At 40.2% G+C, this 12,405-nt stretch overlaps 2 protein-coding genes across 5 annotated transcripts in view; one reads left to right on the top strand and one right to left on the bottom strand.

Moving 5' to 3' along the window:
• Positions 1-254: 254 nt before the first annotated feature.
• On the top strand, positions 255-6,329 carry psme3ip1 (proteasome activator subunit 3 interacting protein 1). Of its 4 annotated transcripts, XM_061282659.1 has the most exons (8): positions 255-345; positions 1,404-1,537; positions 1,626-1,724; positions 2,599-2,721; positions 3,786-3,924; positions 4,464-4,540; positions 4,661-4,867; positions 5,957-6,329. In XM_061282659.1, the coding sequence occupies exons 2-8, from the start codon at positions 1,414-1,416 to the stop codon at positions 5,959-5,961; spliced, it is 774 nt and encodes a 257-aa protein (XP_061138643.1). In that variant the 5' UTR covers positions 255-345; positions 1,404-1,413; the 3' UTR covers positions 5,962-6,329. The 4 variants fall into 4 exon arrangements, with proteins under 4 accessions (XP_061138643.1, XP_061138640.1, XP_061138642.1 ...); XM_061282656.1 differs by having other exon boundaries at positions 4,661-6,329; XM_061282658.1 differs by having other exon boundaries at positions 335-397; positions 4,661-6,329.
• Positions 6,330-7,620: 1,291 nt separating this feature from the next.
• cpne2 (copine II) overlaps positions 7,621-12,405 on the bottom strand; it is an 18,413-nt gene continuing 13,628 nt past the window's right edge. The window contains exons 10-15 of the mRNA XM_061282654.1: positions 11,606-11,739; positions 10,947-11,001; positions 10,565-10,616; positions 10,102-10,235; positions 8,262-8,498; positions 7,621-7,728 (exon numbers count right to left, since the gene is read on the bottom strand). Of these exons, the coding sequence (XP_061138638.1) occupies positions 7,621-7,728; positions 8,262-8,498; positions 10,102-10,235; positions 10,565-10,616; positions 10,947-11,001; positions 11,606-11,739 (720 nt within the window). The remainder of the gene's footprint in view (positions 7,729-8,261; positions 8,499-10,101; positions 10,236-10,564; positions 10,617-10,946; positions 11,002-11,605; positions 11,740-12,405) is intronic.

Genomic DNA, 12,405 nt, shown 5'->3' with positions numbered 1-12,405 from the left:
AACAATGAGTGTTGTCCCATGCCAAGATATAATTAAAACATTGCAGAAATGAGAGGGGTGTACTCACTTTTGTGAGATACTGTATAAATAATGAAATTAGTCCAAGTAGTAGTATAAAATAAAAGTAAATGAATACAAATATATATTGTGATTACACCTGAAATCATTTTATAATGTCTACTATAATTTCGACCTTTCAATTTTTGTTTTCTTTTAATTCAATTCCAGCGATAGTTTTCATTCGCGACAATAACTGAGGAACTAAAGTCAGACGTTGAGGTTTGCAACGAGCGAATTTTACAGTAACACACCGACGTCATCTACCATTATCGATAGCCTTGTTTGGTAAGTTTGGTGGATCGGAAATAATCTAATAGTTTGATCTGCTCAATGACAGGTGTAAAATAAATGTTCGGTTTACGTTGCACATACAAGGGTTGCATGACACGCTTGTATTTCGGCATATAGCTACGACACCTTGGCTGAATGCTAAAGAAGCTAACGAGCTATTTTGCTGCACGTTTACAGCTTGTAATCAAATACTTCAAGTTGACTTGCATGCATGTGCCTGATTTGTTTTAGATTGCTTGTATGTGGTTTCAGACGGCGATCTTTACCTTTGCTTTTGTGAAAACTAACAATGTTTTATATCAGCTAAGCTGTTTTTTCAGCACTATGGCATCAAAAGTCATTGAAACAAAATCTAATATGTCAATAAAGATCCCGCTTGCCTAATTTAAATTTCGGGTATTGTTTCTGAATGTTTTTCTTTACTCGTTTTTGCAAATTAACTCATCCATTTGGTTTAATGTGTAACGTGTGCTCCCAATTGATGTCCACTGGGGGGCGCCAAAGCTGTAAATTGCACAGTTCGATGGGAGTGGAGGCTCATACGGGGTTTCGAGGTCATGAACTTTTGGCGCAGCGGCTAAAAAAAGTACTTTATCACACATCCCAAAAATGCACGCTCAGTTACCACAGTTGGAACAAAAATGACCCGAGTTTACTTTTGTATTTGATTGTAGAAGACGTGCACATTTATTATAATTTTTATTTTTAGCCATTTACAATATTTGATATCCTTCACCGGTGCCGTATCCAGAACGTGGCTTTAAATAACAGACACATGCATATGAACATTGGCATTGCTGCCCAGGTTGAAGAACTTAACCTAAGGCCATCTGTGCTGAACATTGCACATGTCGATCTGGGTGGCTGTCTTGTCAGAAAGAAACGTCTTTTGAAGGTGTCCAACAAGAAAGCTTACAAATGGTTAACATGAACGTCTATGTAAGCAACTGTCATTGATGCACGTGTCTGCCATGTTGTATCCCACGTTGCATGTGTCCAAGGCCACAGCAGAAGCTCAGTGTTGTTTGTATGTGTGTGATCTTCCTCTGTAGGTGAGCTGCAATGGAAGGAGGAGGGACAGGTGTTGATCTCACCAGGAAGTTTGTTTCGGAAGCAGAGCTTGACGAGAGGAGGAAAAAAAGACAGGAGGAGTGGGAGAAAGTTAGGAAGCCTGATGACCCTGAGAGTAAGATCACCCACAAGAATCCTGAACAAACTCCCATGTATCAATTCGAAATACATCTGCAGATATACTTTTCTTTCTTCTTCCGCAGAGGCCCCCGAGGTAGAGTATGACGGCCGTTCTCTCTTTGAGCGTCTGCGGGACCAGAGAGACAAAAAGCAAGAGGAATTTGAGGAGCAATTCAAATTCAGTGGGTATTGGCATGTTGTTTTTTAATGGTCTCTGATTTTTGTACGTTTGGATTTGCTCTGTGACTGTTCCACTCTAATAAGCCTATAAAGTTTGCATGCTTAGGATGGTTGTCAATGTGAAATTCCTTCATTGTTCTTCATTTTTCTATTTGTTATCTCTTTATTGTAGCTATGTTAGCATTGCACGTCAGCAGATGTGCATGTGCTTCCCTTCATACTAGATTTTGGGGTTCACGGAATCCCCACTAGAGGATATTGCTTTTGGAGTCGATGCAGATTTTGCAGAGAAAATAATAATAATGCTCCGTTTCCTCGCACATTTCAAAACCACGCGTGGTATATTGATTGGGCACTCCAAATTGCCCATAAGTGTGAGTGCGGGTGCGGATGGTTGTTCGTCTCTGTGTGCCCTGCGATTGGCTGGCAACCAGTTCAACCTACTGCCCAATGACTGCTGAAAATGGATGGATGGAGGGAGGAAGGGGGGATGAATAATAATAATAATAATAAAGATTAGTTTGGTTTTGAATAAATCCATAGATCTTATCAACAAATTTTATTATATGCTACCCTCATAACAGTAAAAAGCACTAACAGTCAACCATTTGTCTCAAAAACTTTAGTTTGTTCTTATAGTAGCACTTTAAATATTGTTCCCTGTTTCCCTACAGCAAACATGGCTCAATATTGTGAATGTGTTGAATTGTATTTGAGTATTGTCAAGCTTATGTTCTCTTTTTCTGTTTTTTCCTTCATGAAGGTCACCAAAGAGTATTTTTGAACGGACTGTAATACTGCTTTTTTTCCCTCCTCTACAAAATGCCATGATTGTGCTGCAATGTGCTAAGAGCAGCTTTGTTTCCATGGTGACAGAGAACATGGTGAGGGGATTGGACGATGATGAGACCAGCTTCCTGGACGAGGTTTCCCGGCAACAGAGCCTAGTGGAGAAGCAACGCAGGGATGAAGAGAAACAGGAACTGTTGGAATACAGAATATCCTTTTGATCATGTCAACCTTTTAGTTAATCACTATGGCTAACTCAGTCATCTTATTTTAGCCCCTTTACCCACTGTCCAACTCAGATGGCTTTTTTTCAAATTTGTCTGCTCTTCTGTGTGGAAGTCGGACAATTCCGGTATCGTCGCGACTCTGAAGCAAGGCTGATATTGGCACAGATCCCGACCGATACTTTGTTTTCATACTTGCCCATCCCTAATACTTAACACCAAAATGTTGTTAAACCTTAACTTACTAAACCATTGTAGTTACTTGACCTCAAATTTGTTGCATAAGAGTAATACAAGGCTAAGCTGAGACTTGAGTGTGAGCATTTTTTTCAGCTCGGTGATCTTGACCCACACTTTTGTTGATTTCCTCCATTGGAGGATACAGAGATCTCCTTTTCTTCATTTGCAATGCTGCAAGTCAAACACAATAGTTGCCATTTCTTGTAATTGAATGAAAGAAGTATGCCGTTAAATATGAGATCATGGCAACAGAACAGAAATGTTAACACACATACTGACTTTCTTCCATCAAATAGTGTCCTGCAGCTGTATGACCATCCTGTATGTTCACCATTCCCCGTGGCTTACAAGTTTCCATCTGAGCGCTTTATATTTTCTTCCGTTCTTAGCAGAAAACCAGGGCGACAGAGAGGTTTGTCTGTAATTGGCAACAAAGTAGGTTGTCCTGGAAACTGCATGGTCATGTGGTAACTACGGTTGCATTTTCAATCTGTCCTGTTGCTTTGAGGAGCTCACAAGGATTCGTACAAACCTCATTGACCCGATACTGTACCCAATTGTGTATGACTGAATGAATTCATGTTGTTGACCCAAGTGTGAGTCCCTTGAGCTATTCCCACCTTTTCCTGTTTTAGCCATCTAATCTGTGTCACCTCCCAGTACTGTTCTCAGGCGCTCAGAACTGTGCCATTTTTTTTGGGAGCGTAACACTGGAAGGCTCTGATAGCTGCCGCACGGTACAATATCAGAAAGTCGAATCTTACTTGAGGTGTCACAAAGGTTCATTGACCTTAACTCTATACCGTCACAGTGCCGTAGTAAAGCAAGTCTCCACTGACAGCCGGCCAGAGCCTGAGAAGAAAGCAACTTCTAAACAAACAGTGGTGGAGCAAAGGACCAGCCATTTGTCTCAGGCCCATTTACTGGCTGGTGCTGTCAAGAGACGCAAGTATGGACAGACACAAATGCTTGCTACCACTATTGGTATCTGTCATCTGGGTGCAGCACAATACAAGACAAAACCTTGACTTGAAAGCACCTCGTTCAGCTTATTTTACAAACTTAAATTCTAGTGAAGTTGGGACTTTGAATGTCTATAAGAACATCTATTTTCTGAACCGCTTCTCCTCACGAGCGTCACAGCCGTTCTGGGCAGTAGGCGAGGGACATCTTGAACAGGTCGCCAGCCAATCGCAGGGCACACGTATAGACAAGTCTTTGCATTCACAATCACACCTAATCAGCCTACCATGCATGATTTTGGAATGCGGTAGAAAACCCATGCAGGCCGGAATTGAACCGTGCGCCTCTGAACTGTGAGCTAACTAGTCCTCCAACGATATTTATAACAAAATAAATCAGAGCTCTGTATTAGTACATGAGCTTGGTAGCCGATTTTTTTATGGGGGGCAGAGGACAAACCGATCATTGAACATGGAACACAGCTGCTTTCTCTCTTTTGCCTCTCTTTTGTCTTCCCTCAACCAGTTCGTCCCAGTCATCAGACAGCAGTAAGAAACAGAGGGTGGAAAGTGCAGCAACGGGAAATGGAGACAGACACACAGGTGGGCATCAAGCATGAGGCCTAGAACGGTTCACAACCACTTTGTGCTGGAAACTTCAACCTCCTACTTGGTGTTCCTTGTTGGGTTCTCTCAGTCTTGACAGTAACTTGTTGTGTTTAGAACAGGAGGGAGGAGGCGGACGAAGATCAGGGGGTGCTGAAAATCAACAAACTGTCACGGGCCTTACGCCCAAAAACCCTTCGCCCCCCCTTAATTCCAGTCCAGCTCTGCTTCACCTGCCCTCGGCAGCGGTCTGCATCGGCGTCCTTCCGGGCCTCTGCGATTATTCCGGCAGCAGCGACTCTGACAGCAGCTCGGACAGCGAAGGTAGCGTAGATGTAATCATGTTGCCGTACCCGAGGCACAGCAGAGCCAATAGATAAGTCTGTCTCACACACACATACTCTAACTTGTGGGATAATCTTAAACATGCACCTATTTAAACCAAACACCTTTCTTTAACGTGTTCTAGTAATTTAATGTTCTCACAAGAAGTTAGTAGTGAATCGCAATGAATCCTTTGCTAATAACTACCAGTAACGTTGTTGTAAAGATTGGGCTTGATAATAAGTGATCAATTAAATCGTCATGAATATTGTTGATGATGTGGAAGTATTGAGTAATTGTATCTTTAGCAATTGAGGCAAAATGAAGTGGAGCACTTTAAAGTGACCAACTGATTCAGTCTTCTAACTATACAGAACGAACCCTTCGAGTTCTTCTAAATTACTCACTTTAATCTTGTTCTAATAGCACGTCTACTCATTCGCAGCACTTCCAACTTGTGCAGTAATTCAACAGTAGGAGAGCTCTACTTTTCTTACTCTCGTTTTTTGCCAGATTATTTCCCACCCAAAAGAAGACTTGCAGTGTAGTGCGACTTGTGTTTTTCTCTTCTTAGTGATTCATCTTTTTGACTGTTGCGACTTGTATGCCAGGGTGACTTGTACTCTAGAGCGACTTAGTCTGGTAAAATGTCTCAACTCTTTTGCTGTCTGAAGAAGTAAAACATGACATTAGAGATATGCTGACCCAAGGCATGTATACTTCTGCTATGGCATACCTCCTCCATGGAGCTCTCCTATGCTGTGCAAACAGACATTTAGAAAGACCTATTAAAAACAACCCTGGTGTGGATTTTCCTCTCAAGATAATTTAAAAAGGACGTTTTCCCTACTCATTTTGCTCCTTTACATCATCAATTCCCACTAAATTCTCGTGAGAACTGTCTGCAACAACCCCTTTCAGTGTTTCTTCGAAAGGGAATTAAAAAAAAAAAACTGTGCAAAATAATCCTAATAAGGCCTAACATTGAAAACTAACCATTTTGATTGGACTCAATTTGTGTAGCTGCTCGTATTTTTGCTATTGTTGCACTCAAACGTGATGCTTCTCCCTCAATCACGTTTCATGCAGTTTAGGCAAGCAAGCAATCCCGTACCGCCTACTCCGACGACGTCCCGATCCCCTCTCCCACATACCTCTCCCAACCCAACCCAAGCCACAGTGATGACAAGCTGTGCTTTTGGCTGTGGGAAAAGTGATTGACAGCTGCGGAGGAAGGAAAAGACTTGCGTCGATTGATTCGCATGTCACGTAACACGTACCTTTTGTAGCAACCAGCAACAGACTGGTGAGATTGGGAAGGAGACACTCCTCTCTGGGCCCCATGCAGTCGGAATTATGTTGGAAAATAATGGAATGAATGTGTGTGTCGCATAATTTAGGAGAGATGCTCATGTGTCATGCGCCCTGACTCCAAAAAGAAATAAAAAGCTTCCTGTTTTAATCGCTTTCTGTGGGTTTATTTTAATGTATCCTACCGATAGGGTACATTGTAATTTTTTGGGTGCCCCCCACCTTCACTTAAGAATCACCAAAACTTTTCAGGCTATGACGACAGCTCGTAATGTTAGACAACCGCATTTAAGACAGGTCGGATGAATGTTGAAAGTTTTCAACATTGCCCAGAAATTGCAATTTTAAAACAAGCTGGGGCTTATTTTATTTTTTTTGGGGGGGGCGGGGTTCATCTTTTTGACGTGGCTGCCAAATGTGTTGTCGTTTTGTGAATCTCTTTAAGAGGTTTTAAGAGCATAGCCACACCCATTAAAAAAAGAAACATGTTTTTCATACAAAAACAATGGCACACAGTGAACTCAATGAGAAACAAACTGATATCGAGAACAGTTATGTTTATTAACCTGAGTGCTGACAGACACAACTTTACAAAATGAAGAGCACCACATTTAGTGCAGAGACACTGCAATATGCATTTCACGATTGTATAACTACACAAGTCTGCACTGCATAATACAATAAAAACATTTACTGTAGCTTATCAATACCTATTACATCATATACAATCTAGTACTGTATGCATATCACAAACAGCTCGTGCACGTAATGACACTTTCAAGGTATGACAAAATTCTCGTTTCATTACAGTATTTACAAAATCTGTAGCATGTAATGAAAAAAAAAAAAAACATGCATTTTTGTTCATTTGTAAACAGTGACTGGCAACATGCTGGATGAGCCAAACCTGTAACACAGATCTGGGAAAATGGTCCCATATTGAAGAGCAGCGTCACACGGTTGCCGTGTGTTTTTTGCCTCCTTCCATTCGCATTGAATGCTTTCTCGACCTGCAAATTGGGGAAGGACTGGGTTGGGTCCACCATAAATCAGCCTTCTTCAATCTGACTGCTACCTGAAAACAAGCCGTACGACCACTGATACTGATTTCAGCCAAGCAGACTGAACACCACAACGTTGTAAGAATCACACGATATCACAAGACACGTGCAAAAAGCGAACCAGACATCCTCAACAATAAAAATGTCCTTCTCTTGAATATGACTGTTGTTAAATATGTGGCTTTGTATCACAGTTCTTGAAAAACTGATTGATTCATCCTGAATTATCTACTGAGCTGTCTTTTAAAACAGAAAAAAAATACTAAAATGATGACAAGGATGTCTTCCACATATGAGGTATTCGTCCACGGCGGTCACGTACTTTCAATTTGCACTGCCTGTTGTGAACAGAAAAGCTATTTTACAGTGTGAGCTGTTGTCTCACTCTGGCGCAGGGTTGATGGGTGGAAGATTCCGCTGTTTAAAGTACTGAGTGACCTGTTGAGGCAGCTCTGCCAGGACACACTTGGCGAGGGTCTCCTTTGGCGCCTGAGTGAAGGAGAGAAATGACACATTCCAGTCAACTTCTAAACAACAAGTAGAAATACATACATGAGAATTACGGTACAAATGATAGTCATGTTACCATAGTGGATATTATAAACATGAAATGTTTATGGGCTTTTTAATAACAGCACTAGTGAGTTTTAATTGGATTGGAAAATCTGGAACAGATTAATGACATTTTCTTTCATTTCATTGGGGAAAGATGATTCGAGATTTACATGTGGGATTATACTTGTATCGCAAGCCTCCACAGTACTTTCTTTAAGCACTAACATGAAAATTAATCATGTTATCTGTAGTATTTACAAATATTATGCAAGTCCCTGAAACAGATAAAGGTTCTCACTTGGGATATTAATTAGAAATCCAAACTGATAGGAGCTGAGTTTTGATGCTCCTCTGTTTCATCAGCATGTGTTGCATTGGGCATAATCCTATGATACAGAACCTCTACCAGGAACTGGTTATGTAGACCATGTAGCTGTTTTAGTCCTCAGACTGGAGTGAATACTCACATTACGAAAATCTCTAAAGGGGACAAACTGGACAATGTCGCGAACAGCCTCCTCGCCTGTGTTGGACCTCAACACACTGGCGTCTCCATCCAAAAACTCCATGGCGGCAAAGTCCGCATTTCCCACACCGATAATGATGATGGACATGGGCAGCTTGGACGCCTGAACAATTGAATGACGTGTCTCATCCATGTCGCTGATGACACCGTCTGTTATAATGAGGAGAGTGAAGTACTGCTGCACAGAGAGAAAGGCGGTAGAGGGAAACATTGGGAAAGAAAGAGAAACATTGATGCATGTTGTGCACTAAAATGGTCAATTACATTTCTGTTGACTAAGATATCCTACAGAGTCCGGCAAAATGATCTGACACATTTGTAGGTTTAATAAAATGCTAATAAATTAAAGAAACCAAAAGGTTTTTTGTTTTTTGTTTTCGAAAAGAACATATTTTGTTGTGTTTCATTTTGTTTAATTTCATTTTCGTTTTGTTTTCGAATAATGTTATTTTATTTCGTTTTGTTTCATTGCATTTTCCAATAAAGTTATTTTGTTTCGTTTCAGTTGCTAACATGAATTGGACCAGTGAGCATCGCGCTTTTGTATTGGGAACTTTTATCAAAAACAAATCTGTAGCTGCAACTGTAAATCGACGTACCCTCCCCAAAATTGTTAGGAGTGAATATGGGGAACAGAATACGTACAATTAGGATGAGAGAGTCACACAACAATTTAGTAACAAGGAAAAATGAAATGAAAGCACTACAGCAAGTTGAGCTTCTCAGACCACACCATCTGTTCCTGCAAAGAAATGATGGTGGCATTAAATGAGAGAGAAAACAAACCTAGGAGAAATCCTAAAAAAGGGGAATTTAGCTTCAGTAAAAACTGAAATATTAACATTGAAGAACTAATTTCAGTCAAATAGACTGTGCAGATAAAGTACATATTGCCTTTGTTACCGCATGTGTTTGTTTGTGTGTGTGCGTGTGTGTAATGTGTTTTTGGCACTCATATTGCTGCAAGCCTTCTGTGCACTCCAACTCCCATGATTAAAAAAACTAACCTAAATGTGCTCCCCTGGCAAACTATACTTCAACACATGACTCACGCTCTGGGGCCGCAATTTATATTTATAGGATATTACCATTAGTAACACAAGACTATTTGATGAAATGAGTCGAAGTTTTGAAAACAGATGCTGACTGAATTCAATGATGGACTTGATATCACAGACAAACACACATGCAAACTGCTTGGAACGCCAGCTTAAGGGTGTGTGTCTGTGGTAGTATGACGAGTATTTGCACAAAGTGACAGGTAGGCTCATTAGAACTGAAGGATTGGAATATTGATACTCTGACTTGAACCGGCCCCTTATCGAGCTACGCGGCCGAATGCTACTTAACACTTGAGTCGCGTCGTGCAGTGTGGGTGGTTCTGCAACTTGTTTTGCGAGGTGCCGACAGTCTGCAACCAGTTTGGGTGTGATTCCAAATATGAATCACAGGTGAATGGCCTCACAAAACTACAAATGTAATGGCCAATCAAATTACCATAGTGCATCACAGGATGATTCACAACAATAACAAAAAACATTTAAGTCAGATCCAGGCATGTCAGTACCAAACGCTGAAGAAAATGGTGTGTTGAATGTACTAAATTTTGTTTAGTCAAGTACCGTAATTTCCGGACAATATAAGGCGCACAATATGTTTTGGCTTTCATAAATCAAGTATTTGTTCCCTCCTTGTTCTCTTCTATTTCTTTCTTTATTTATTTACATGATTTTGAATCTTGTATACATTTATGGAATTGAAAGGTTTGCATTCTCACTTACCGCCGCTTTTTCTTGTTGCAGGGCTTGGGCTGCAAAACGGGCTACGTGGTTTATAATAGGAGCAAAGTTTGTTGGCCCATAAAAACGGATGTGGGGGAGACAGGCTGAGTAAGCCTGTGCAATACCTTCCACACCTGATCGGGAATACAAAACATATTAATTCATTTTTTGATACCATTTTTACTGTTATTTGAGGACACCTGGCCACAACAAAACGTTACGTGAACAATATGTGACTCACACTTTATGACGGAACCAAAATAAAAGGTCCCTTTCCCATGGACTTCAAATGCCCATAGGCATGAATGGCTGACAATATCAATAAAATACTAGACATTCATTTTCTTGCAAAAGCATATTTTCTTTACTTGAATTGGCTTGAATTACCATTGTGTGTCTGAGTGGCCTTCATGCAAACAACATTAAAAAAAATCATCAACCAACCAACAGCATCATTCCATACCTGAGCAGAATGGATTTGTGGGGTTAAAGTTGATCGCAAATTCATGTGACACCTAAAAACATAAGACAAACTCAATTCACAATAAATATTCTGCATTTCTTTTCCATAAACGCGCTCCATTTCCCGCATAGTATCACTCTCATCGTGCGTGCGTGTGTGTGAGCTCTTCTCTCTTTTGTCCTTTTCATCAGCACAGCGCCATGGCAACACAGATGGGTTGACAATTGCACAATTTGAATATGCAAGTATATGGCTTACAGTTTTGGTTTTATGTTTGCACATGACACTGCTGTTATAGTTGATGATGATAATGATGAAACAAACGTATCTATAGAGCACACGTGTCTAAAGTGTGTACAACCATGCCATCAAAAACATTTACCTTCCAGTCAGGTGGGAGTTGGGCTCCAAATCCCAAAGCAGGAAACATTTTGTCACTGAGGAATAAACCATGACAACAGATTAAAAGATGAGTTAAGCCTTCCCCCCCCCCCCCCCTAAGATGGGTTCATAATGAAGGAAGTCTAAGTTGCCAGAAAAGTGTCATTTTGTAAACTAGCCACTAAATTTAGATTTCGCTTTCTTGTCAAGCATCCTATATTTTCTTGACAACTTGTCCATTTGTTATCCAATTGCAGTTTGTTTTTAAGTAGAAGTACAAACAAATGTGCAAAAGAAATACATTTGATCCCTCAAGCAGTAAATCATGAATGGTTAAAAAAAAAAAAAAAAAAAGATACATTGAGGTGTCACCTGGGTGTTTATCATGACACTATAGTAGATACCAAGACATTGTTGGCTTTCAGACTTCAGGCCGTTTTCATGGAAACAGTCATTTAAGGAGTGTGTTTAGTAGCATAGTTGAACCTTGCCATGTTAAAAACATGATCCACATTCTGTCAGAAGTCTCAATCAATTTTGCCCCCCCCCACACACACACATGTAAAGCGACTTTGGGTATCTAGAAAAGCGCTATATAAATCCCAGTTATTATTATTATTATTATTATTATTATTGTAGCTGTCCTCATGAGATACTCACGTGTCATAGTCCTGTATGATTTGTCCGACAGCTAAAATCGCAGCAAGATACTCATTGCTTCCCAGTGGGTTAATGTAATGGAGGGAAGAAGGCTCTCGAGGATTCCCGTTGGATGCTGTGAAGTCGATACCAACCTATTGAAAAACAAATCAATCATTCATTAAAAATCAATTATGCTCTCCAGTTTCGTACATTTTAACAACGAACAAAAAATAATATAAATAATAAGCCTGCCATTTGTAAGAATAGCAATGACAGCACAAGGGCGTTCTTGACACTGACGATAACAGAGTGACAATGTGATAACATATATCACAAGTGAATTCAAGGAACTCCCCCCCGAACACACGCACTCAACAAATGTGCCTAGACGTAAATGCACAGTGACAAGTTTATCCGCAGGCAATATTTAACAGTTTGTGTGCTCTGAATTAAACATTATGTACATACATGTAAGTGTGCACAAATTTCCATTTCTTTTTAAAAACAAAAAAAGCCATTTAAGAATCATAATAAAGGGATTCTTTTGGTATGTAATGCCGGTTAAAAAAGTATTTGCCTAAATAAACAACCATTTTCCATGTGCATACCTGAATGCTTACCGACATACAAAAGTGTATTTTGATATTTCCATTACACATGCGTATCAGTGCCATCTGGGGAATTATTTTGATGATGCTAAAATATTAAATTTCATGAGATATTATGGCATTTTCCTTCAGTGATCTCTGGTGCTAGATATTATTACGTTGATAACTGTGAATTCAGTGTCAGTGGGAGATGACAACATTCTGTTTCCA

Source organism: Syngnathus typhle, linkage group LG7, assembly GCF_033458585.1.
Source record: "Syngnathus typhle isolate RoL2023-S1 ecotype Sweden linkage group LG7, RoL_Styp_1.0, whole genome shotgun sequence".
Lineage (NCBI taxonomy): Eukaryota > Metazoa > Chordata > Actinopteri > Syngnathiformes > Syngnathidae > Syngnathus > Syngnathus typhle.
This window is presented reverse-complemented; position numbering and strand designations above follow the sequence as displayed.